The 24219-nt window shown below is 55.9% G+C and overlaps 2 protein-coding genes across 2 annotated transcripts; both read right to left on the bottom strand.

Moving 5' to 3' along the window:
- Window positions 1-4145: 4145 nt before the first annotated feature.
- On the bottom strand, window positions 4146-7573 carry AQP5 (aquaporin 5). The gene is made up of 4 exons (XM_046012784.1): window positions 7211-7573; window positions 6128-6292; window positions 5636-5719; window positions 4146-4835 (listed from the first exon to the last, which is right to left on the bottom strand). The coding sequence occupies exons 1-4, from the start codon at window positions 7571-7573 to the stop codon at window positions 4650-4652; spliced, it is 798 nt and encodes a 265-aa protein (XP_045868740.1). The 3' UTR covers window positions 4146-4649.
- Window positions 7574-12008: 4435 nt separating this feature from the next.
- AQP2 (aquaporin 2) lies at window positions 12009-20382 on the bottom strand. Its single transcript, XM_046010651.1, has 4 exons — window positions 19951-20382; window positions 16695-16859; window positions 16241-16321; window positions 12009-15535 (listed from the first exon to the last, which is right to left on the bottom strand). The coding sequence occupies exons 1-4, from the start codon at window positions 20308-20310 to the stop codon at window positions 15326-15328; spliced, it is 816 nt and encodes a 271-aa protein (XP_045866607.1). The 5' UTR covers window positions 20311-20382; the 3' UTR covers window positions 12009-15325.
- Between the last annotated feature and the right edge of the window lie 3837 nt (window positions 20383-24219).

Raw genomic sequence — 24219 nt, 5'->3', positions numbered from 1 at the left:
CAGTGCCTCCCCTGTTCTGGTGCAGACTCCCAGGCTTGCCTGATGTGAAAGAGGCTTTTTTTTTTTTTAGATTTTTATTTGACAGAGAGAGACAAAGCGAGAGAGGGAACACAAGCAGGGGGAGCGGGAGAGAGAGAAACAGGCTTCCTGCCGAGCAGGAAGCCCAATGTGGGGCTCAATCCCAGGACCCTGGGATCATGACTCGAGCTGAAGGCAGATGCTTAACGCCTGAGCCATCCAGGCGCCCCTCAAAGATGCTTTAATAAATGCTCCAGGAATGAAGGAATGTGGCCGTGGGGACAGTCTGGGTGGGCTGACATGGTGGGCTCTCTGCCTAGGGGCTGGCCCAGGGCACCTCAAGTCATGTCTCTCTTTCACTTCCTGCAGACAGGACCACAGAGGGCTTTCCTACACCCTGCCTAGCCTCAGTAGGGTGCACCTATATGCCAAGCACCCAGCAGCCCTCATGCTGGGCTATTGAGGGCCTTTGATATAGCAACACAGGTGAAAGCATTCACTCTGCTATATATGCTGTACCCCCAACCAGTGGGTAACTCCTGTGAGCTCAGTTTCCCCACTTATAAATGAAGATAATTGCCATTTCCCCATGTGTCATTAGGGCTAAATGTGCTGATACTTAGGAGAGAGTCTCTGAGCCAAAAAAATTCTGGTTGTTAGGCTTGCCCTCCCTCAACCCTCTGGGGAGACAGGTGTGAGGACCGGGCTGGGGTGGGAAGGGTCCTGATTGCTGTGGCAACTCCCAGACAAGTAGCTCCTGGGACTCTTGCTCTGGGCCCTGGAGGTTGAGAGAATCAAGTTCAGCAGCAAACCATGTCTTCAGCTGGCCCAGAGCAGCGCCTCCTGGGGCCTGTCTGGCCTGGGGCCGAGGTCATTCAACCCCCACCCCCTCCCAGGCAGGTGGGCATTGGCCAGGGCCTTGCTCCAGCTCCAGCCAGCACCTCCCCGGACCCTGCCAGTCCTGGGCTCTACTGGTGAGCTCCAAGATCCCTCACGCTCAGAGGCCTTATGCCGAGGCCTCACACCTGGCTGCCTACAGCTGCTGGCCAGTGGCCCTGTGCTTTTAACCTCCTAGAGGCCTGTCTGGCTGCTGCGGTGTCCGTTGGGGAGTGGAGTGTGGAGGTGTGTGTGCACAAGGGGCAATGTGGGCTCTGACTCCTCTCGGCTTGGGGAACAGAGGGGGAGCAGAAGGGAGGGGAAAGAGGGAGGTGCTGGGAAAGAAGAGCCAAGGGAGAATGAAAGCACGTCAGAAAGGGAAGGAAGGATTCAAGGAAGCTTCCCTCGCATCATCTCAGCAATCCTCCTGAATTGTGGAAGCCTCATCCACACCTGACAGGAAGCAAGAGGCTCCTGTGGGGCTTCGAGAGCTAACACACCTCTCAACCCCAGCACCCATCCCCCTAGACAGCCAACCCAGCGGCCATTTTCTGCCTTTGCCTGCAGCCCCCCTCCATATCCCCATCGTGTCCCCATGTCTGCCTTTCTACCAGGAGAAAACCAGCAGCCCCTGAGAGGGAGGGGGAGGAGTAGGAAACTTCCCATAGGAGAGTCAAGGCTTTTCCTGGGTTCCATTTCCAGGAGGAGCAGAGGCTCAGGGGTGACTGAGCATACGTGTTCCTGGGCGCGACACGCATACCTCTCTGAGAACATACAGGGCCAGGTTCCTCCTGGGTCTGGTCCCCAGCAGCCCCTTGGCCCTGTGAGAGAATGCAGGAGGGTTGATGTGGCTCTTACACACACACACACACACACACACGCACACACACCGCGTGAGCCGTCTACACTGAATAGACACAGCCCCTGGAGTACAACTGAAGGTCATTGTAGATGTGGCCGGCTACGACTGTGTGCGTGTTCACGTGTGCGCAGGCCCCTTTGGGCTCCGGACCCAGCCGCCTGGAAGTTCACCCACCAAGGAACACAGCGCCCCCTGCTGGCCCAACAGCCCGCTGCTGCATCTTGCTGGCCCAAAGCCCTGTGGGGACCCGCACCCTCTGGCCAGGTCAGGCCTGGAATTCCCTCGAGCTGGGTGCCCCACCCATCCCTGGAGGGTCTGTCTCCCATAGGCCCACCGTTCACCACCTCACGCTCCCCTTCGGACCCATCAAAAAAGGAAGGCAAGTCGCTGGGCTGGAGGGAGAAGCCAGCCTCCCAGTCAGGTCTGTGCCTGTACCTGAGGCCTGTGGGGGATGACAGGGGGAAGGGATCCTCTCTCTTTTGCACCCCTTCCCGGATAGTGGACTCGGGGTAGCTGCTTCCTGGTGGCTTAGGGGACCCAGACCTGAGAGACTCCCCGTACCCCCACGCGGCTAGGGCCCAGACCGAGGATTTGTGTTAGAGGAAGCCCAGCAGCGGCGGATTCGGTGGACGAGGTCCCCCCCTGCTGGTCGGAGCTGGTATTTGCGTTGCCCGGCTCAAGGTTTGGGACGGGGTGGATGAGGCAGGTGAGGGACTACTCCTTTAAGGGGGGCCTGAGGTTCTCTCTCTCTCTCTCTCTCTCTCTCACACACACACACACACACACACACACACACAACCATGTGGTGTTAACTGTCAGTCAATGAGGCGGGCAGGGCAGGAGAGGGCAGGGCAAGAGCTGCTGCAGCTCCCATTCATAGATACTAGGCTCAAGTCGAAGGAGGGCTAGGAAGTCTGGCTCTCCTCACCCTCCCTCCCTGGGACTGAGGCTGGCTAGCCAGAGTCTCTGACTTCTTCCACCCCATCTTAGTCCCTCTCCTGACCCTACTGGCCCCTCCTCTTCGGATGCAAAACTGTAAGGCCTTGGGAGAGGTTCCCATCCCGAGAAGCAGGAACTCAGGTTCACTCTCAGGAGAGCAGGGGCCCAGAAGTGGAGAGTGGCTGGGGTCCCTGATATGTACCTGCTGAGTTCTTGTCACACTAGTTTACTGAGCACTCCTGGAGGTGCCTGGCCCTGTTTACGCAAGCATCTTCCGTCTGTCCTCTGTCTTCCTTTATGTTCACAGCAACCCACGAGGTGGGAACAAGTATCCCCATTTTATAGATGAGGGCTCTCTGCTCAGCGGGGAGTCTGCTTCTCCCTCTGCCCTGCCCCCCCCCGCACTTGCTCACATGGTCTTACTGTCTCTCAAATAAATAAATAAATAAAACATCTTGCAAAAACGAAAACCAAAAAACCACAACTCAGAGAACCTATGTTACCCAAAGTTGCAAAGTAGGATTTGAGCTCCAAGCTAGACTCCTTAACTATGATGCAGGGTTGTGTTCTGAGCTGCTTTTCTGCACCATGTCCACCATTTTCCTTAAAGAGCAGACTGGTCCCAGGTATCTCACTCCCTTCATCTTAAATCATTCCCACAGCAACCCTGTGAGGGAAGCCTTTTTTAATCCTTGTTTCCTAGCTTGAGAGATGGAGGCTCAGAGAGTTTAAGGAGGCTTCCTAAGGAGTGTCAGTGACAAGGGGCCAGGGGCAGAGCAGAGCAGAGCCACAGGCCCAGAGGGGAAACAGTGGGAACAGAGGCTGGCAGAGGCAGGAGTGAGGAGAAACAGAAAAAGGCAGGGCTGGCTGTGCCTCCCAGTATGTTGGGGAGTGAGGCGGGGGTTTCTCCCTCCGACCCCAGGCTCCCAACATGGCACCTTTTTGGACTGGTGGAGTGCAGAGAGGGCAGTCCAGGGCTGTGTCTCCTTCCCGATGTCAGAGCTGACTGGTCACCCCTTGGCATCTCAAGGGGCTGTCAGTGGGTTCAGTCCTCCTCCACCTTGCCTGGCACTCCCTAGCACTGGGGCCAGGCCCTCCTCAAGTGGCAGAGACTTACATAGCTGAGGTGGGGGGACGAGCAGGTGGGTGAGTCTGCTCCCACCGCTGCCTCCTGACCTCTAGCTCCGTTTCTGTGTTTCGGTCTCCTTCTCTCCCTCTCTCTCTTCCTTACCTCATCTCTCTGCCTCTCTAAGCCTCCCCTGGCCTCAGCTTCCCTGTCTTGCCACGGAGAATTATGCAGACTGTGGAAAGCATAGGGGATGACAAAGAGGACACGGACTGTCCAGAGGGACAGACGTAATCAGCCAGAGTGCCTCAAGGAGACGCTCTGGGGAGAGACGAGGCCGAACGTGAATGTCAGTGGTTTATTGGTATGCCCCTGCCCCAAACACCAGCAGCCCTACCCTGTGCATCCTTGAGCGGAAATAAATAAGGCAGCATTTAATGAATCAGTCTGTCTCCCTCCTAAGGCAATCTGGGGAGGGGCAGCCTCTGTGGTCCAAGGGACTGGGACGCCTCTGGCTCTTAAGGTGGGGGTGGTGGGGGAAGATAGGGGCATACAGACTGCTGGCCACCCCTTCCTAGCTTGGCCCCCATGCAGCCTGTAAGCTTGGTGCTACTTTCACAGTCTCTGAGGTCTGACCTCATGGCAGCAGGCTGCCCTGTCCCAGACAGACCCCCCTCCCCATCAGACACCAACCCCTGGCCCCCACCCAAGAGTCCCATCATGGGTTCCTGCTCCCATCCCTTATTGTGAAGCTGGGGGAGCCAGCACCTCCTCCCTAGCCCAGAGGAGCCAGCTGTAGGGGAAGGAAGCTTTGCTGTCATATATGTATATATTTTGCCCCTGTGGTTCAGGGGCTAGGGGACTGACCCCTTCCTTGACTGACACTGGTCAGCGGGCAGTCAGCTCCATGGTCTTCTTCCGCTCCTCTCGTTGTTCTTCCCAGTCCTCCTCAGGCTCATATGTGCCCTTGATGACGGCCACACGCTCACTCAGGCTCAGGGAGTTGGGGAAGAGCAGGTAGAAGTAGAGAATGGCAGCCAGGATGGCCCCCACGATGGGGCCTACCCAGAACACCTGGCGGGGACACGGCAGCATCAGGGGGCTGAGTCTCAGGCCTCAGAGACCAACAGCCTCCTCTCCAGAGGACAGAACTATGGACCCTCAGGGGAGATAGACAAACAGACTTCTGGACCTCCAGAAGGAAAGATTCCCTCCTGCCTAAGGAACAGGTATACTGACGCTCCATTCCTCAATGACAGGGAGACCTACAGACACTCAGATCTTCAAAGGAGGCAGATACCCAGAAGGACAGGGCCCCCAGCCTCACTCTAAAAAGGCACAAATGACCCTTCGAAGGAAACAGGCATGTAGATTCTCGGAGAGACAACAGAACTCCTCTCCCTCCCACATAGGAAATGAAAGAGACCCTAGAGGAAGAGAACGTGAGGAGGCAACAGATAGACTGTCCAGGGGGACAGGCCCACAGGAAGGAAGACTCTCAGCCCCCTCAACGCAGACAGATTAAAAAAAAAAAATCAGAGAGGACAGACACACAGACAGGGTGTGACCCCATCACACCCCAGAAGGACAGACACCAAGTCATCAGAGATCTACACAGAGGAACAGATCTCCTTCCCTTCCTTAGGGGTACAGATACACCCCACCCCAGCCTTGAACCAGGGTTCTCTGCCATTCAACTACCCTTGTCCTTGTTCTGGCTGCATTCCATCCCTTTCTATATCCCTTTCTCTCTCCAGCCACTCCTCCCAGGGCCACCCCAAGGGCTGCGCCCACAGCCTCCAGATAGTCCAGGGGCTCTTGGCCAGGTTTCCAGGCCCTCATTGCCAGGGAGACAGGGTAGGGCTGAGACTCACCCAGTGAGCAGAGCTGAAGCGATTCATAACCACTGCGGGGCCGAAAGAGCGGGCTGGGTTCATGGAGCAGCCGGTGAAGTAGATCTGGACAGAGGGAGGCAGGTGGCAAGGAGGGCAATACGCTTGTCCAACTCCTAAAGGCCCGGTCTTTCCCAGCATCACCCAGAAGTTTAGGGGCTCAGCCAAGTCTCTGAATCAAGTCTCCCGATTTCTAGGCTGGTGACCTCTCCCTCCACGGGTGCCTGTGCCCCCTTCTTTCTTCTCAAGTCCTGTGCTCAGGCTGCATCTCCATTTTCACCCCAACTCCCACTTCCTGGCATATTCCCTCAGGCTAGAGAAGAGCTGCGGGGAGCCAGCCTGGGACAGAGTACAGCAACCCCCCTCCAGGCCTTAACTGCTGGGTTTCCTGATTCAGAAGGGTGCTGCTCTAGGGCCCCATTATTTGGCCCGAGGTGATCCCCACAACTCCAGCCAAGCGGCAGCATTGCTCACCCCCACAAGGTGGCCCAGTGTGACGGAAAGGCCAATGGACAGTGCCGGAGAGCCCACAGGACTGGTGCGGCGGGAGTCAGTGGAGGAGAAAATGCAGAGTGCCAGCTGGAAGGTCAGAATCAGTTCCACTACCATAGCCTGGCCCTGGGTTGTGTTGTTGTTGAGCTGCAAGGGGAGGGTGGGTTAGAACCCCTGCCTTCCAGCTCTGTGGCCGGGTGCTTGGGGAATGGGGCTTTGGGCCTCCAACAACACCTGGAGCCACTGTACCTGAGAGCCAAGCCTTGCACACTTCAGGAAAGTCATTCGCTGAAATGACCTACCTGAGCCTGTGTGCAAAGCTTGGAGTACAGGCCTGTGGCCAAGGAGCTGAGTGCAAGGGAGCTTTTCCTGGACAAGGTCCTGTCAACGGTTCTGCCCAGTTCCCCACCCCCACGAGCTGGCATTTACCCTCCCTCCTGTGGGCAGCTGCCCAGTTTGCCTGCTGCACCCCCAGCCTGCCTCCCGCCCGTGTCTGACCCGCTGCCAGTGCCAACCTCAAACCCGTCTCTCCGGTGGGGCTGACTCACGGCTTGACAATGGCCGAGAAAATCCTCCTCTGTGTTTGATTAATGAACCCAGTTTGCATGGGACATGGGGACCGAATCTGGGACTGTGGCGGGGTGGTGAGAGGGGGGAACTGGGAGCAGAAACCAATATTCAACAGATCCTACACACTGGCACCACGGTAAGGGTCACACGCATGGTTTCTAAATGTCACCCCCTTGACACTGGCTGTGGTAGGCTATGACCACCCCCCCCCCCACTCCCCATGGGATGGCAGAGAAAAAGGAGACCCAGAGGAGCAAGGGTCACCCAAAGCCAGGATTTTAACCCGTCTTTGATGGCTCTATGAAACCACTCCATTGAGGAGCAGACTGGAGCAGGGAAGGTCCCAAGAGGAAGGCAAAACTCAGGGTTGACACAGGAGAAAGCCAGAAGTTTCAGGCACCCATTCTGTGGCACCCATCTTTGAAATGGGGTCCGGGCCTGGTCAGGGAGCCCACTTCAAGGTCACTACCCCACCCCAGCCCCGTAGGCACTCACCGCGTTGATGGCCAGATTGCCTCGGGCATTAAGTGGTGCCAGCCCATAGAGGATGCCTGCCCCGGCGATGGCGCCCACCAGCTGGGCCACCACGTAGAAGACGGCCCGGAGCAGGGAGATCTGGTTGCCCACCAGGAGGGCCAGCGTGATGGCGGGGTTGATGTGGCCGCCGCTCACCGGTCCCAGGGCCTGGGCCAGGGTGCCTATGGCCAGGCCAAAGGCCAGTGAGATCTGGAGGATGCTGGGCAGCGCCGACGGCCACTTGAGGGCCGAGCCGAGGCCAAAGAAGACGAAGATGAGGGTGGCCAGGAACTCAGCGAACACTGCCTTGAGGAAGGCCACGGAGCACACCTCCTTCTTCATGGTGGCCGCGGGGGCCCGGCGGCGCCGGCCACGGCGCTGGGCGCCCGTCGGGGCGGCGGCGCAGGGGGCGGGGGGCTGGCTCCCGGGCGCGGCGCGCTCTGCGGCTCCCCCTGAGTGGCTAGCGGTCTGGCGCGGGCCGTGCAGGGGCGCGCTATATAGAGGCCGGCAGCCCGGCGGGGGGGCGAGCGCGGGGAGGCAGTGGGCGGCTCCCGCGCCCGGGGCGCAGCGCAGCGCGCAGAGAGGGAACCTGGCTGCAGCCACCCGCTCGCCGCGGCCCCGGGCACCGCGCGCCCCCGGCCCGCAACCCGCCCCCTCGCCGGGGCAGCAGCGGACGCGCCCGGGCCACGTGACCCAGGCAGCCGCCGTGTAGACCGGCCGGGTGGCCGAGGACCCGCGCATGGTGCGCCCCGGACCGCTCCCGCGCTCTGCTCCGCGCTGCTGGTCCTGGGCTGCCTGGGAGACTTCGCGGGGTCCGGCCTCCGCCGTCCTACAGTGCTCCGGGCGCCTACCTCCGCTGGCCCTCTATCTCCGTCCCTTGTCTTTCCCTTTTCTTCTTCTCCGGCTCTGGGTCCAGCTCCTCCTTTTCCTCCAGCGACCCGGGCATCCTGACCCGGCCTCACCCCGCCGGCGGGGCTGGAATGATGCGATTCTCCAAGGACCTCGCCACTCAGCTCCCTGCCGGGCGGTGGCGGGGGCGGGTGGCCGGGCTGGGCCGCGCGGGGCGGTCCGGCCGTCCGTCGTCGGGCCTCTCCCTGGCCGGGCCAGGCTGGCTTCCCGGGTTGGAGCGGGGGCGTTTTGGGAAAAGCAGGCATGGTGCCAGCCTGGCCTGCGCTTGGCAATCCTCGAAGCCCAGTAGCCCCGGGAGGGCGCTGTCTCCCGGGCACCCGAGCCAGCCTCTCCAGGAGCACAGAACTCCCCGGGACCCCAGCGAGCCCCCAAGAGAGTGGGGGCTTGGGAGCTCAGCTTTGTTTATGGGACGCGAGGGGGCATGACCGAGTTCGGTTTTGTTTTGGGTCCGGGAAGAACCTCTGGGATTTGGGGTCGGAGTTTGGTGGTGAGGAGGGTACAGGAGCTGCACTGACCTCCTATACCGGGTCTTGGGAGAGTCTCTCCCCTCTACCCGTAAGCCCCCTACTCTAGATATCCTGACTTTTTCTTTTCTTCCTGCTGTCGCTCACCTCCTTCCGGAACCTTCTGTCTCCTTAGTCTTCCATTCCTTCAAACTCTCACTCTATCTATCTATCTATCTATCTATCTCTTCTTCTTCTTCTTCTTCTTCTTCTTCTTCTTCTTCTTCTTCTTCTTCTTCTTCTCCTTCTCCTTCTCCTTCTCCTTCTCCTTCTCCTTCGATTTGATCTTTAAGTAATCTCTACCCAACATCAGGCTCCCACTTAACAATCCTGAGATCAAAAGTTGCAGGCTCTACCTGAGTCAGCCAGGGGCCCCAGACCCTCACTCAGTCTTGATTTCTCTCCTTGTAATCTCTGCCTCTACTCTTTCTCCTTCAGCCTCTCCCTCCAAACTCTTTCTTTTTCAGACTTCTCCTCTCTCTTCAGTCTCCCAGTCTCCCTGGTCTGTCCTCCTCCTTCTCGCAGTCTTTTCTTCTCTCCTCTCTGTCTCAGTCGGCCTCAAAACCTCCCTGCCCGTCTCATTGCAGTCTGTCTGTCTCTCAGGCTCTCCCTCTTCTTTCTTTCCAATTTCCCTTCTTTCCTCCCTTGCTTTATGTTTACAGTCTTAGCCTTAGGCTCTGTCTCCAACTCTCTTCACCTCTGTTTCTGTCTCCAGTCTTACTTCCTCTGCCTCTTAATCTCTGTGACTTTCTTCCTTTCTGTCTCTACTTCAGTTTCCAGGCCCAACTCTCTTACATGTGGTCTTTCTAGTGCCCCCATCCCCGGACTGGGTGACACTCTTTTCCAGCTCCCATCCCCCTCCTCCTGTCCTTATCCCTTCCCTCTGAGCTCCCAGCTGCTCTCCACCGGCCTTCCCAGGCTAGGCATGTAGGGAATGAGGCCGGAGAGCCCTTGGCGGGTGGGGGTAGGGGTGTTGGAAGACGGGCAGGGACCCACATGCAGGAGTTCCACAAAAGACCCCACCACCTGCTACACCAGGTGTCCTTGGGAAGCGCTCAGCACAGTGCCTGCTACAGAGTAAGGCTCAGTAAATTTTCCTCATGTTATGTGTGTGTGTGACTATGATTTTACAGGGCCCGTGAGGGCTCTGTGTGGAGTTACGCAGAGGGTGCAGCAGAAGGAGAGAACAGGTGCTCCTCCGGTAGTCTCTCCAGCTGGGGCTCAGGGGAGGGGCCCGGAGGAAAGCCAAGGACCTGGAGAAGTGGGCCCTGAGCTCCGTGGCAGCTAAGAGGCCAAAGAAAACAGGAACCAAAGAAACCCCACTATTGTTCCTTCTAGTTCCGTGTTTTCCGCTGAAGCAGCTCCTTTCCCACATCTCTCTCTCTCTCTTTTTAAAAAGATTTTATTTATTTATATATTTGTTTGAGAGAGTGAGCACATAGGCGCACATGTGCAAACTCAGGGAGGGGAGCAGGAGCTGGGTGGGGGAAGAACTGAGGGAGAAGAAGCTGACTTCCCGCCGGGCTTGATCCCAGGACCCCAAGATCATGACCTGAGCCAAAGGCAGACACTTAACCAACTGAGCCACCCAGGCACCCCTACTTCTGTCCTCTTAAGGCAGGAGATCTATTTGTCTTTTCTGCCATGGGTCCTGGAACCCTGCCCCTGGAAGCATCTGGCAGGTGTATACTGGATTTTCATCTGGGCTTGGGGCTCAGGGCTCTGCGCAGGCCTGTCCCAGACTGGAATAATGACTGATGACACCATAGACTCAGAGGGAGCAGCTGGGTATGTTTCCTAGGCCTCCGCTTAAGGTCCTTCCATTTCTCTCCAACCGTCAGGGTCACTCTGTTCCAAGGCTGTCACAAGAAACGACTGCAACTCCTATGTTCTGAAACACTCTTTGCCCTGAGCACTTGGGCTCTGCCCTGGCAGTCCCAGGGGAATGCTTTCCTGTGATCTCCCTGGGCTGGGGGATAGATCTCCCCATCAGTGGCAGGGAGAGTTAAAACCTCTCAGGGAGAACCCCTTCCCTCCTCTCCTGATATAGGGACCCCTGTATTCTCTGGGAGCAGTTGAGGGCTGGAGGCAGAAATGGCAGGGTAACTGGCAACACGGCGTTCCCCTGGGGTTCCACACATTCCCTGGCATTGGGGAAGAGTCATTATTCCTTCCTCAAAGACTTATCAGGAAGTTGCTATGTGGTAGGCACTTTTCTAAACACTGGGGATAGAGCCGTGAGCTAGAGACGACTTCTCTGCCTTGAGAAGCTAATATTCTAGTGAAAGGAGACAGACAATAAACAATGGGTATGTGTAAATTATACAGTATGTTAGAATCTGGCAGGCGCTATGGAAAAATAGAGTATTTTAAGGGGGTCTGAGCATGCTGGGGTGGGAGTGGAGGTCCTTTGAAATTGTAAATGGGGTATCAGTGAGAGTCTTATCGAGAAGGTGACATCTGAGCAAAGATTTGAAAGGGGAGATGGAGAGGTCCATGCCTATATCTGGAGAAAGAACATTCTGGGCCGAGAGAGCAGCCACTGTTGCCGGAACAGACGGAACAAGGAAGAGCAGAAGGAGATGAGGGCAGAGGCGTTGGAGGGGCCACAGGCCTCACTGGTGAGAAGGAAGTCAGGGAGCCAAGGACCATTATGGTCTGAAAGTTTTTAACACCATCCTTCTGCTGCTTTGTTGAGAAGAGACCAGAAGGAGAGGGATAAAAGCAGGGATATGGGTAGGTGCCTACCCAGGGAGAGGTAACAGTGGCCTGGACCTTGCCGGGGATACTGAAGGGGAGAGTGATCAGATTCTGGAATCCTTGTGCACGGAGCACTGACCGGATGGCCTGATGGAAGGCTCGCGGTATGTGAGAACAAGGGGTCAAGGGGGATTGGAGCTTTTTGGCCCATGCATCTGAAGGACTGAAGTTGTATCAGTTGAGATGGAGAGGACGGTGGGAGGAGCAGGTCTGGGTCTGTCAGTTGTGGACCTGTTGAGTATCAGGGGTTTTCCTGTCCTGACTTTCCAACACGGTGCTAAGGCCAGCATGAGGAGACCAAAAGGGGCTGTTCTGTTCTTTACTTTCTCTGGAGGCCACACAGACTTGTCCATGTCTTGGTGCCCTCTCCATTGTGCTTCCTGAGTCACAAAGACTGGGATGCCCATTTTGGCCAGGTTGGCTGTGGGAATTTGCCATCATGGGCTACTTCAGTTGAGCTACTTATTCAGTATTGAAATTCCTTCTCTGCCATACCCAACAGCAGCTCTGGGGGTGGGGGGACTCAAGACATGTGAGAGACCCCAGTCTGTCTTCTGGCACGTTGGAAGATATCGACCATCTCTAAGTTGTGGAAGAAATAGCACTTACTGGCAAATGAGTGTTTATTGAGGGCTTATTATGTGCAGTGCACTGTGCTAGACAAGACAGAGGAAGGAAAATTGATCTGGAATTGGAAGGGGCCCTGCCCCCAGAGGGCTTACAGTCTTGCCTGGGAGGCACTGCAGACATACAGAATCGCAGCTGAAAGATACAAAGCCACATGAAAGCCACATTTGCAGGCACAGAGTCATCCGGAACAAAGTGGGGATGTGGGAATGGATGCTGCTGGGACCCAAGAGTCAGCCACCTTTTCCCTTCAGCCCAAAGCCTTTTCTGTCCTCAGCTTGAGGACCTGGAAGCCCAGCCACCTGCCTCCATGCTGCCTTGCCTCTGTCTGGTTTGGGGTGTGTCTGACCTCCATCCTCCTCCAGACTGGGAACTTTTCAAGGGCAGAAACCAGTCTGGTATTCTTTGTCCTTTTCTCCCTACTCAGCTGCAACCCTCCCCAAGGGCCTGTGTCCCCCACTAGACAGAGCGCTGGGTTGGACAGTCTCAGTTGTGTGCTCTGGTTTCCGCCAGGGGCTCCCAAGGGGCAACTAGGACTTGCCCCAGATCAGACCTGGTCTCTTGTGAGCTCTGAATGGACAGATCATGGGATTTTGCAATCAAATGCTCTACCCCTAAGCTATACTCCCAGATCATGGGATTTTTAAATAAGAAGGCCTGAGTTCAAGTCTTGAGTTCACTACATACAGCTGTGTGACATTAGATCAGTTTCTGAAATGCAGTTCCTTAATCTGTAAAATGGGAAGACAGTATTTGCTCTGCCTGTCTCACAGGGTCGGGAGAAAATCATAGGGCCCGGTGGCTGGGGGTGATAGGGAGTGCATTGGAAATGCTAAAACCCTAAAGAGCTGGAACTGCTGTCCTTCCCTAACCTGCCTGAGGTTTTAGCACAGAGGCTGGGACACAAGAGATGCTTGCTAGGTGTCAGGTCCCCTCCATCCTCACCATTTTGAGTCCTCCTTTGACCTCTGACCTTAGTAATCCCAATCTGGGCAATCAGAGCAGGAAGGTGTGGTGATGTCACATTTGGTTTCAGGTGAGGTGCAATCCAGGAAGCGGAATAGACACAAAGAGAAATTCTGGATAACTTCTAGGGAGATCTGTGGGGATGAGGTTGGTGGGGGGGGGGGGGAATGAAGTGCCTGAGACACATCCGGGCTTGGCTCACAGCTCAATTTGCTGCCTTTGAACTTCGAGAGGATTTCAAAGTGCAGCTCCAGAGGTCACTTTGGTCTCTGATACAAGCTCTCCTCTGTTAGTGAGTCCGGCTGGCAGTCACCAGCTGTTTTTGGACAATCACCTCCATATCACCTATGGGCCAAAGCAGGCTTTTCCTGACCCCAGAGGGAACTTTGGTCAAGGAAGACAGAAAAAAAGTGTAGATGAGGAGGTGGGCACAATCACAGAGCGGTTCCTCAGACACGGTCCATCTTTGAAGGCAGTGGAGGGCAGGAAGGGGCTGGAGACTTCCATACACACCGGGTGCTTGGTGCAGTGTGAGACGGACATGGACAGAAGCCTGGAGAGCATGGAGAAGCATGGAGAGCGCATGGAGGCCCCAGTGTATGGAGAAGGGGTCTCAAGATGTGATTCTTAGGTTAGCTCTGCAGCAGACTGGAGAGGGAAGGAGAGGATGGATGGTGTTTGGGCGGTGGGAGGAGGAGAGTAGAACAGCTAGAGTGCACTCAGGGCAGGAGAGGTGAAGAGGCTGGACCAGGATGGGGTCACCCCAAAACCCATCTCCTTCTGCCTGGACTCTCGGGGCTGTCCTTTACACAGACCCCCAGCCAAAGAAGGTAAAAGAGGCTGAGGACTGGTTCCCTTCTGTGCTCTACCTGCAGGAAGCGGAAATAATGAAATAATCCCAATAATGTGTGTTAATGGTATGAGGAATTACAGTTCAGACAGCATCTTTACATGCATCATCTCACTTAATCCCATTTAATCTCATTTGAGAACCATTGCACTGGCCTGGAAATTTGGAAGCCCAGGCTCTTGACACAGACCTGCCTCTGCCTGGACAAATCTTTCCCCTTCTGTGGTCCTGAGAGGGCTAGGTGGCTCTCCCCCCGCCCCTCCGACCCCAGTAACTGAACTAGGGTGGAAACCTGAAGGGAGAGAGAGGAAGAAAGTTTCCTGGGGAGGAAGAGCCGCTGCCTGGGGAGTGGGGCCTGGGCCTGCATGCCTGCCACCCAGGCCAGCCAGCCAGCCAGCCTTGGGTGCAGGTGCATGCCGGGAGAGAGGCCTCACTTGCGCAATTGCAACAGAGTGTCTCCTTTCACCAAGTGTCCAGTTGCAAATCTCCCCCTGTCCCAAGACAAAGGCTGGGGGCCCACAGAGGGCTTTTGTTTTCTCTGCTACAGGCTAATCTCCAGGTCTGGAGCCCCCTGGAGATGGGGGTCTCATGCACACGTGTAGGGCAGGTACACACACATATACGAGCGTGCACACACATACACTGGCTTCCTTCTTGGAAGAGTCTTCCCTCAGGGCGGACAGGAGGTCTTTGGCCACCCAACCCTCCCTTTCCCCAGAGGCCACTTCTGGGGAGGCTGTTCTCTGGCTGATACTTCTCTGTCTCTAGCAACGGAAGCTGGCAAATCTCCGGGCCAGTGCTGCAGCTTGGGGGAATTTTCCAGGAGAGGCAGGGTAGGGGCTGGCCATCAGGGCACTCCCTTCCGCCCTCTCAGGGGCCTCTAGACCCTCCGCTTCCCTTCTTCTGGGGAGCACTCTCAGAGCTCCTGGGGGAGGGCAGAGCTGCAGAGAAAGTAGATTTATTGCACTGGTGGGGGGGCGTCAAGAGGGGAGTGAGAGGTTGCCAGACGGCGCCCTTGCACCACCACAGGCACAGCCACTCACGCTTGGGAGCCTGCACCACGGTGCACTTGGGGACAGAGGGACGCTGGGGAGGAACACAGGCTCACACACTAGCCAAACCTGCCTCACCGTTCCCAGATCCCCCTCCCCCGCCGCCGTACCGGTGCCGGGCCTCTCCAGAGCCTTCCTCTGCCTGCTGGCCTTCCCTCCCCAAGAAGCCAGCTCCCCGCAAGGAGCCAGAGCGTCGAACTGCTCGCGGCTTGCAGCCTGGGGACAGGGGGACGGCCGGGCTCACCCCCACCCCACAGCCCAGGGAGCGGCTCTTCTGCGGCGGTGGTGTCCGGGCGGACTTCGGACCTGGGGAGGGGAGGGGCGGGCTGGGCGGCCGGCGGGCAGCCACTCGGAGCTCTCCCCTCACCGAGCCTGGGGTGGGGGTGGGGGGTGACCGGGGCCTCCGGGGGCCGGGCGGGCGGCGAGCTCAGGCCTTGCTGCCCCGCGGCGGGCTCTGCGGCGAGTGCAGCTCCACCGACTGCCGCCGCCGCACCTCGCGCTCCTCCCAGTCGGCGTCGGGCTCCTGCCCCTTGAGCACCGCCAGGCGCTCGGCCAGGCTCTTGGCCGGCGGGAACAGCACGTAGTTGTAGAGGAGGGATCCCAGCACCGCGCCCACCAGGGGTCCGATCCAGAAGACCTGGGGCGAGTGGAGAAGCCGGTTGGGGACGGGGATAGTGGTGGGGGAGGGGGGTCGAGCCACGACTACCCGCGCCCCTCACCCTCCAGACGCGCTCCCCCGACTTGATGTTGAAAAGGGGTTTCCCACGAGATTCATGAACCGGGGTGGGGGGATTGGCGACTTAGTAATGCCGGCGGCGGCTGGTGGGGGCGTCTGGTTAGTTGGGGGTTAAGAGTGCGAATTCCAAGCGGACTGCCCGGGTGACCAGAGGCAACTGGCTCACCCTGTTTGTGCCTCAGTTTCCTTTCACTGTAATAATGCCTACCGCCTAGGGTGGTCGCGAAAATTAAGTGAGGTCATGTTTGCAAAGCACTTAGAATAAGGCTTGGCCCATACTGAGGCTAGATGAGTGCTGAATAACACAAATGGGTGTATTAGCTAGTATAAACATTACCTTTTACGGGTTCCAGCTGTTTTACACCTCACTTAAGGGAGCATCACTTAACTCTTCCAAAAAGCCAGTGAGGCAACCGCTGCTATGATCTGCACTGAGGCATGTGGAAATGGAGTGTCCGCACTGGCTGGGAGGGTGGAACCCCAGGCTCCCCAGGACGGGTGCTGAGGTTCTCTGAGCTCTGACCCTACTCTATTCTAGCCCTCCCGGGAGATGGGTGTCTGAGGGAGGGAAAGGTGGAAGGAAGGCAGGGAGTTTTCAGCCATTACCCAGTGGTCGTCAAACTTGCCAGTGACCACAGCAGGAGCCAGGGAGCGGGCGGGATTCATGGAGCAGCCGGTGTAGTGGATCTGTAAGGGGAGGCAGGGGATATGGTGATGACAGGGCAGGGGGTCCTTGTGGCCCTCTCTAGCACTTGACCTCAACATCAAGGGAATCCCTGGGATGGGCAGTTGGTCCCTATATGTTCAGTGTTCTGTATTCATTGGAGGCTGGTGCGAGATCTGTTCCTTTGGGGTATCAGGGAGTCAAACCTTCTGGGGTGGCCACATGACTGTCCCTCTGGGGAGTTCTGTGTATCTGTCCCCTGGGGGGGGGTCTTTGTGTCTGTCACTTTTGGGGGATATGTGTATCTATTTCTAGAGTGGTCTATGTGTCTGCTTCTTTGGGGAAGGTCTGTACGTCTGTGCCTCCAGAAAGGCTAGAGCAGTGGCCATGACCTACCCCAAGGAGGTGGCCCAGGGCCACAGAGAAACCGATGGAGAGGGCAGGGGTGCCCAGGTTGTCTCCCCGCCGCTCATCTGTGGAAGCGAAGATGCAGAGCACCAGCTGTAGGGTCAGAAAGAGCTCCACCGTGACAGCCTGGCCCGCTGTTGTGTTGTTGCTGAGCTGGGGAAAGAGATGGGGTGGGTGGGGGCATGCTGAGCAGGCTCCCCACTCTGGCTGCGTCTTCAGGCCCATCTGCAGCCAAGGCTCCAGGGAGGCCTCTGGGCTGGGACTGGAACACCTGGGCTCCCCAGCCCCCTTAGCTCAAATGAATGATGGCTTCTTCCTGGGCTGTGGCCCGAAAGTAGGGGGATGGACCCCAGGACTGCAGGTGATCCCCAGGCCAGAGGTAGGAAAATGACCCCATAGTCCATTAGATTTTGGGGAGCTGTGATTGTGTGCCTAAGTTGAGAGGAAAAGGATGCGGAGGTCCACAATTTGTTTCCTGAACAACGAGAAGGGAAGAGGTCGTGACTGCAGCAGGAAACTTTCAGGTAGGTAACAGAAAGGCCTTCTTTGCTCTCTAGGGCTTAAGATCTACTGAGGTAATGAACGGCCTGTAGTCTTTCCTCCTGTGGGCAAAGGGCCCCCAGGGAGGTCTTGGGACTTGGACCTGGGGACCTTCCTGGTGCATCCCCTTACCCCATCAGCCCAGTGTACCACTCTTTCCTTTCACCTTTGCCTGACCCCCCAGATCTTGCCTGTTCCACACTGTGTTTCAGGCCTGAGTTTTGCCCTGTGGCTTTGTTCCCTGCATATCCTATGAAGTTAGGGTGGGGGCGCTTGTGCCCTGTACCATGGTGTGGAGGGGCCTGTGGACCAGGTGGGGTGCCCATGGTCCTGGCAGACCCCGCCTTGGGTAATGAGAGAACTTGGGGCCCAGCAAAGAGGCTATTTCATAACCAAGCCGCACCCAGCACTGGATTTCTCCCTGGGTTTTGTCATCCTGTGTCCTACACCCTGCCCTCAAGCACTGGGCACTGCACCGGTTGGCACTAGGACAGCTCTCAGCTCCCACGCTTTTTCTCCAGGCCCTGAACCCCCACTCTTGGGTCCTAGCCATCAGGCTGGCACCCTTGGGTCTCTAGGGTCTAACCTCATGTCCCCCAACCCTAGTCCAATGTTAGAGCATCTAGTGGGGGGGAGCATGAAAGGAGCTTTGAAGGCATACTTTGGAGGCCTGTAACCTGCCATGGGACCCTATTTACTACTTCAGCCTCGGTTTGTCCTTCCGTAAAATGGAGATAACAAAACAGATTCCGGAGGGCTGTGTGAGGACTAGAAATGATAAGAGCAGAGCCCCAGCCCCATCCCCATTGGTAAATGGCTTTTCTAAGGGAGAGGTGTGGACGTGGACTTGGTGTCAGACAGCCCTGCCTCCACTTCTAGGTGCTGACACCGACCGGTTCTGTGATTGGAGACCACTGAATGCTGAGCCTCCATTTACCAGTCAGGGTAGAGGGATCACAGAATTCATCTTACAGTGTTGTACCGAGAAGTAGGTGGTACCTGGCCCGGCAAAGAGCAGGGGCACGTCAGTGGTAACTTTCTGGTGGCTAGGCCAGCCTTTCCAGTGACCTCAGAGACTCCTGGAAGAGTCTCGGGGGTCATCTAGCTTTCTAGCCTCTAGACAGTTCAGCCCCACTGCTGCCCCATTCCAGCCAGGCAGGGTTCTCCCTAGTTCCTCGAGATGGTAAATGCTGAGACCCTCCCCGGACCCTTCCCTTCTGAGGGCCCCAACTGACTGTCAGATGATGGGGGAGCAGGAGTGAGTGTCTCCACGGCCCCTTAGCATTCCCACTGCTCTGCTGTTAGAGGAGATTCTCCAGCCACTCATTCTGAGACTTTCGGGCCGTACATACTCTCAGGAAGTTCCTCTGGCAGTTTAACCGGCCCTCTCCTTGCTGGGAACAGAACTCATTGCATTCTCGCTGGAAAGGGTCACACTCCTCAGTCTGTCTCCCACCATGGCCACTCTAGGCTTTTCTCATCCCTGAGCCCCCAGCCTCCTCATATTTTCCATTTTGAAGAAGAAAAAAGTTCCTCAATTGGGACACCTCTGACCCTTGCAAGAGGAAGGGCCACCTGTGCAAAGGAGGGGGCGGCCCCAGAAACCGTGTAGGACTCCTCAGAGACATCGGAGCTTTTATCCAGCGGCCGGGGGAAAGGCAGGGCATCGAGGCACGGAGGGGGTGCTTGCGGCCCTGGCTTAGGAAGGGGGATGGAGGGAGAGGTATACTGAGGGGACACAGACTCTGCCGCCCCACCCATGGCCTCAGAGGCCAGAGAGCTGCACAGACCCAGGAAAGAGGGTAGGAGAGGCGAGAACGAGGAAAGGGAGGGATTGTGGCATCCTCCCCAGCTCTCAAAATGCCTAAGGTGTCCAATTAGCCATCGCTCATGTAATCAGCAGTTAGTCACGGGCTCTGGGGACCCTCTCCAGGGTCTGGAGAGACCTTGCCTCTTCAGCTTTGCCTTGAGTTCTGATGCTTTCTCTGGTATTGACAAACTGTAGAGCCCTTGGTCCATCCCTCCCCTTCTCTGGGCCTCAGTTTCCTTGTTTCCTGAAGAAGTCTTAGGTGATGGCTCAGGGAGGGTACAAGGGTCAGGTGGAAAGATCATGAGTCTTGCCGTCAAGCCTGGGTTTGAAGGCTGGCTTCTGGCACCTTAAGCAATGGATATACTCATCCCTGCCTCAAAGCTCAGTTGTGAGGTGTCCGCCTGTGGCTTGTGAGGAGCCCCTGCTGTGAGGCTCATACACGGATGCTGAAGAAACATTGGATCCTTCTTTCCTCAAGAAGACCCTTGGGACTAGCACTCTGAGGTTCCACCCAGTTCAGAAAGCACATCTGCTTTGGGACTGTGTCTTCAGCTGAGATCTGGCCCAGCCCTCACTGTGATGTGGGCATCAAGTCTACCTCAATCTTGATGCTGCTCTTCCTCCATGAGGCTCAGGACAGAAGGTACCAGAAGACCCACCTGGATCCTGCCTCTGCTCTGACCTCATCGCTCCGTCTACCCTGGCTCCTTTATGGTACCTGTGCTCCTGGCTCCAACGTCTCTCCCTCTCTCCCTCTCTCCCTCCTCCCCCCTCCCCACCTTTCTCTCTCCCCACCCAGACCCTCACCCAGATCTGGTCCCTCCCATCTCACCCTTTCCAAGGGACTCCCCAGGACCTGCCCGTTGTGGAAAGGACAAAGTTCTGGCTACTCACTGCATTAACAGCCAGGTCCCCTCGAATGTCGGGTGGCGTGATCTCATGGAGCAGAGCAGCCCCTGCCACAGCCCCCAGCAGCTGGGCAGCCACGTAGAAGGCAGCTCGGAGAAAGGAGACATGGCAGCCCACGAGGCAGGCCACAGTCACGGCAGGGTTGATGTGAGCCCCACTGATGTGGCCCAAAGCTTGGACCAGGGTCCCGATACCCAGGCCGAAGGCCATGGCAATCTGCAGCACGGAGGGCAGGGCCTGTGGCCAGTTGAGGGCTGAACCGAGGCCGAAGAAGACGAAGAGGAGCGTGGCCAGGAACTCTGCAAACACGGCCCTGGAGAAGGCTATGGACCGGAGCTCCCACATGCTGTGGGCTGGCCCTGCAGTTGTGGCGGAAGGAGGTTTGTGGAGCACGCTCTCTCTTGCTCTCTGTCTCTGTGTCTCTCTCTCAGGGTCTCTGGCAAGGCTGGGCCAGGGGCCTATATAGGCTCCTTCCATCCTGGATTAGGACACGTGAGGTAGAGGTGGAGTCTGGGCCCTTACCTTGTCTCTCCTACGGCTGTCCCTACCCCCCACCCCTGCCCACCCGCATGCCTATCACCCCATCTTGGCCTTCACAGCTGACTAATGTTCCCCATTAATGAGCTCCAGATAAGGACTGACGTCCCCTGGTTTTCCGTGTTTGTGTCCCGGTTCCCCCAGGGCTGAGGCCCCAGGGCTTCCCCTACCTCCACCGATTCTGTGACTGGGGATTCTCTGAGGGGGTGATGCCAAACCCCCTCCCTCTGACTCCAACTATTAGTCAAGGCAGGGACAGCCCCTCACCCAAGACTGACTGTGACAGAGGATGTCTGTGTTACCCTTTCTGGTGATTGGGAAGTTCTTCCTGTTGTTGACCTTCAATTAGTCCTTCCTAAAGGGGGTGGAAAACAACTGGTTGGCTTGTGACGTGAACCTTCCAAGGCATCAAGGTTTCATCTCTTCTGGGCTCGCTTTCTTGTAGTCAATTACCCAGAAGTTATTAGACTTCACCTCCTCCCTGAAACCCCAGCCAAGACGCAGCTCCCATAGCCTGGAGGGAGGGGATGGCCTCGGTGGCAGGGGGACGCTGACCCCCCGGGTATGAGGTCAACCTGTGCTTGCCTGAGGAAGCTGCCGGCTTCCATCCCAGCATCACCTGGTCCATCTCCATGATTGACCCTTTCTTCTCCGTCTCTGTAAACAGAGGGTAATGCACTTACATGGGGTTGGGGTTTGGATGAAATGGAATAATATAAAACGCTCAGAGCCGCGCCTGGCCCACAGTCAGCCTTCAATGAATATCAGGTATTATTATTCGTGTTATTTATTTATACTCTGAATATTCCGAGGAGGAGAAAAGTTCTCCCGAAACTCACATGGGGGGGTTCCCAGGAGCTGTGACAGGCTGTAGGCATCCCCTGGAGCTCAGAGCCACCCAGGCCACATGGGGAGGACATTTCTGTGAGGCAGTGAGCTGTGCAGACTCAGGGAGGCCGTAATGATCCAGAAGCGACTCTGGGGCCCTGCTGTCCCTTCAGCCCAGCCTCTGGGCAGTACCACCTCCCACCATCAGTGCTGCCCTGGGCTGGGATCCAGGAGACACTTGGGTCTGGGATTCCCCAGGCCCCACTCCCCTTGCTCTCCCATCATCCCTCTGGCCCTTTTCCCTCTCCTGGGGGACCAAACGCAGAGTGAGGCTCAACGGGCGGTTAGGGGGACTGGCTCCAGACCTGCTCTACCAAGCAGGACCCCAGGCGAGTCCCAGTCCTAGGAACAGAAGTCTGGGAGGGATCAGAGACTGCAGAGTATGGACCATCCATACTCTTTATGGTCTTGACAGACAGAGAGAGGGAGTGGCCTGCTGACCCCCAATTCTGGGCAGGACCTGCCCTCACCTCATCAAGTGAAAATCTCTTACCTCCCTGTAAACCCAAAAGAAGTGTCACAGTTTCTCTCTGAAGCCCATTAATTCCCAACTCAAATGTGTGTGTGTGTGTGTGTGTGTGTGTGTGTGTGTGTTGTTGGTCATTCAGTCACAGTCATAAATCTAGAACCCAGTGGAATTTTGGAGGTCATCTAGCCTATGGATCTCACTTTACAGATAAGAACCTGAAGTCCCTAGAGATTAAGACTTACTTACGTTCTGGTCTGGGCTCAGGACTGGGAGGAGGGGAGGACACCAACCATGACTGGGTCCTACTTGTGCTGTGCATTCCTTTTGAGCCAGGGAGAAAGAAGGTATACTTGTCAAAGCCAGGGGGTTCAAGCTGTGGGTCCTGGTGGGCAGCAGAACTCCTCGGGGGGAGGACTGCGTTTTGTCCACAGTGACCACGACACCATGTCTTGTGAGGTTGGAGGTGCCATCAAGGGTAGGAGGCACCCCTAATTAGAATTGCAAAAATGTTTTCTTGGCGATAGATTGTTGTAATAGATGCACAAAAATGTGTATGTACCTCATCCCACTTCTCTGTGCAGTCACAAATGGTTAGAATGGTTTTATGTTATATGTATTTTGCCATAATAAAAAATAATTTTAAAAACCCATGAAGGAAAATGACCCTCCAAAATGCTTTCTTCCCAATTTTGGTTTGTATCTAATGCAAGAAGTCTTTCAGATTGATTCAGATATCAGGGTTTTTAAAGTCAAAATCACGCCTGTGCAATTATCGAAAAGGAAATGATCAGTAAAACAAAGTGGTGAAGATCATCCCCAAATGGGTTCACATTCAGAGTCCACCCCTCTGAAATTTCTTTCTGATTCAGAGTGCTTAGGGTTTTCCTACACGTCATCACCCTCTGTGCCATCAGGAGTATAGTGGGGCACCATTTCCTACAAGAGTGTCCATGATCGGGTCCAGAATTTCCTTCTAAGCTTCAGACATGGCTTCCATAAGCTTTGCTGCATGTGTTTTCTTGCTTTACACGCACCTGGCAATCATGTGGCCCTGGTCTCAGTAATCAGACATAATACTGTTTATCGACCTTGGGGACTCTTCCTTTCCTAGGTCCCATAAGACACCTGGCTGTCGTTTCTCGGGAAAATATGGGTGTGTGTGTCATCTGCTGGTGGCCTGAAGGAGGGGCTGAGACCCTTGGAAAATGGAGGTGGGAAGAGGGTGTGTGCTGGGAGCTGGGCCAGCGAGGATGTCCCATGGGAGGGATGGGGACAGAATTCAGGACTGGTGCTGTCTGACAGATGACATAAGGTGTGTTTCCTGTTCTGAGCTGAGCTGCAAATGCCCTCCATTCTCCTCACAAGGTCAGTAAAAGTGGATCACACACCACAGCCTGTGAGGCTGGGTCTTCAGGGACTGAAGGAAAAGGGACAGGGCTGATCCACGGTCAGGTGAAGTGGGACAGAGCAATGAGAGCGGCTCCAGGCAGTGGTGGCAGGAGGGGTGGGAGCCTGGGGCTCAGCCCCTCAGGGCGCCTGAGAAGTATTGTAGGTGTCAAGTCCATGCAGTTCGGGGACAAAGTGTGAGCCCTCGGATTTCTATGTAGGGTTATAGATAAAATACGCAAAGCCTGAGTATGTTTGAATTTCAGATAAATAAGGAATACATTTTTAAAAAGATTTTATTTATTTATTTGAGAGACAGAGATCACAGGTGGGCAGAGAGAGAGAGAGAGGAGGAAGCAGGCTCCCTGCTGAGCAGAGATCCTGACGCAGGGCTCCATCCCAGGATTCTGGGATCATGACCTGAGCTGAAGGCAGAGGCTTTAACCCACTGAGCCACCCAGGTGCCCCAATAATGAATACATTTTTAGCATATATACTTCCAATCAATATTTAGGACATACTCATACTGAAAAGTTATCTGTTATCTGTAATTGAAATCTAACTGGTGTCCTGTATTTTTATTTGTTAAGTCTGGCAACCTTATTCTATTTGAAAGCAAAGGGGGAACCCAGAGGATTGAAGGCCTGGGGACATCTAAGTTTCAGACTAAGTCCTTACAAGAACTTTTGGGGTTGAGTCTCACTAGCTCCATTTTATACAGGAGGAAAGCTGAGGCACAGAGAGGTTGTAAAATTTGCCTGAGATCACCAGGTTGGTTAAGTGGAGGAAATGAGCTCCACTGGATACAGGTCTGTCTGATACAGAAGCCGAGCTTAAAGAAATGTTGAAAAAGAAAACCAAAGCTGGAGGCATAACAATTCTGAACTTCAAGCTCTGTTACAAAGCTGTCATCATCAAGCAGTATGGTACTGGCACGAAAACAGACACATAGTTCAATGGAACAGAATAGAGAA

This window comes from Meles meles, chromosome 7, assembly GCF_922984935.1.
Source record: "Meles meles chromosome 7, mMelMel3.1 paternal haplotype, whole genome shotgun sequence".
In the NCBI taxonomy this organism is placed as follows: Eukaryota; Metazoa; Chordata; class Mammalia; order Carnivora; family Mustelidae; genus Meles; species Meles meles.
Note: the sequence above shows the minus strand (reverse complement) of the source record. Positions and strands in the feature narration are given on the sequence as shown.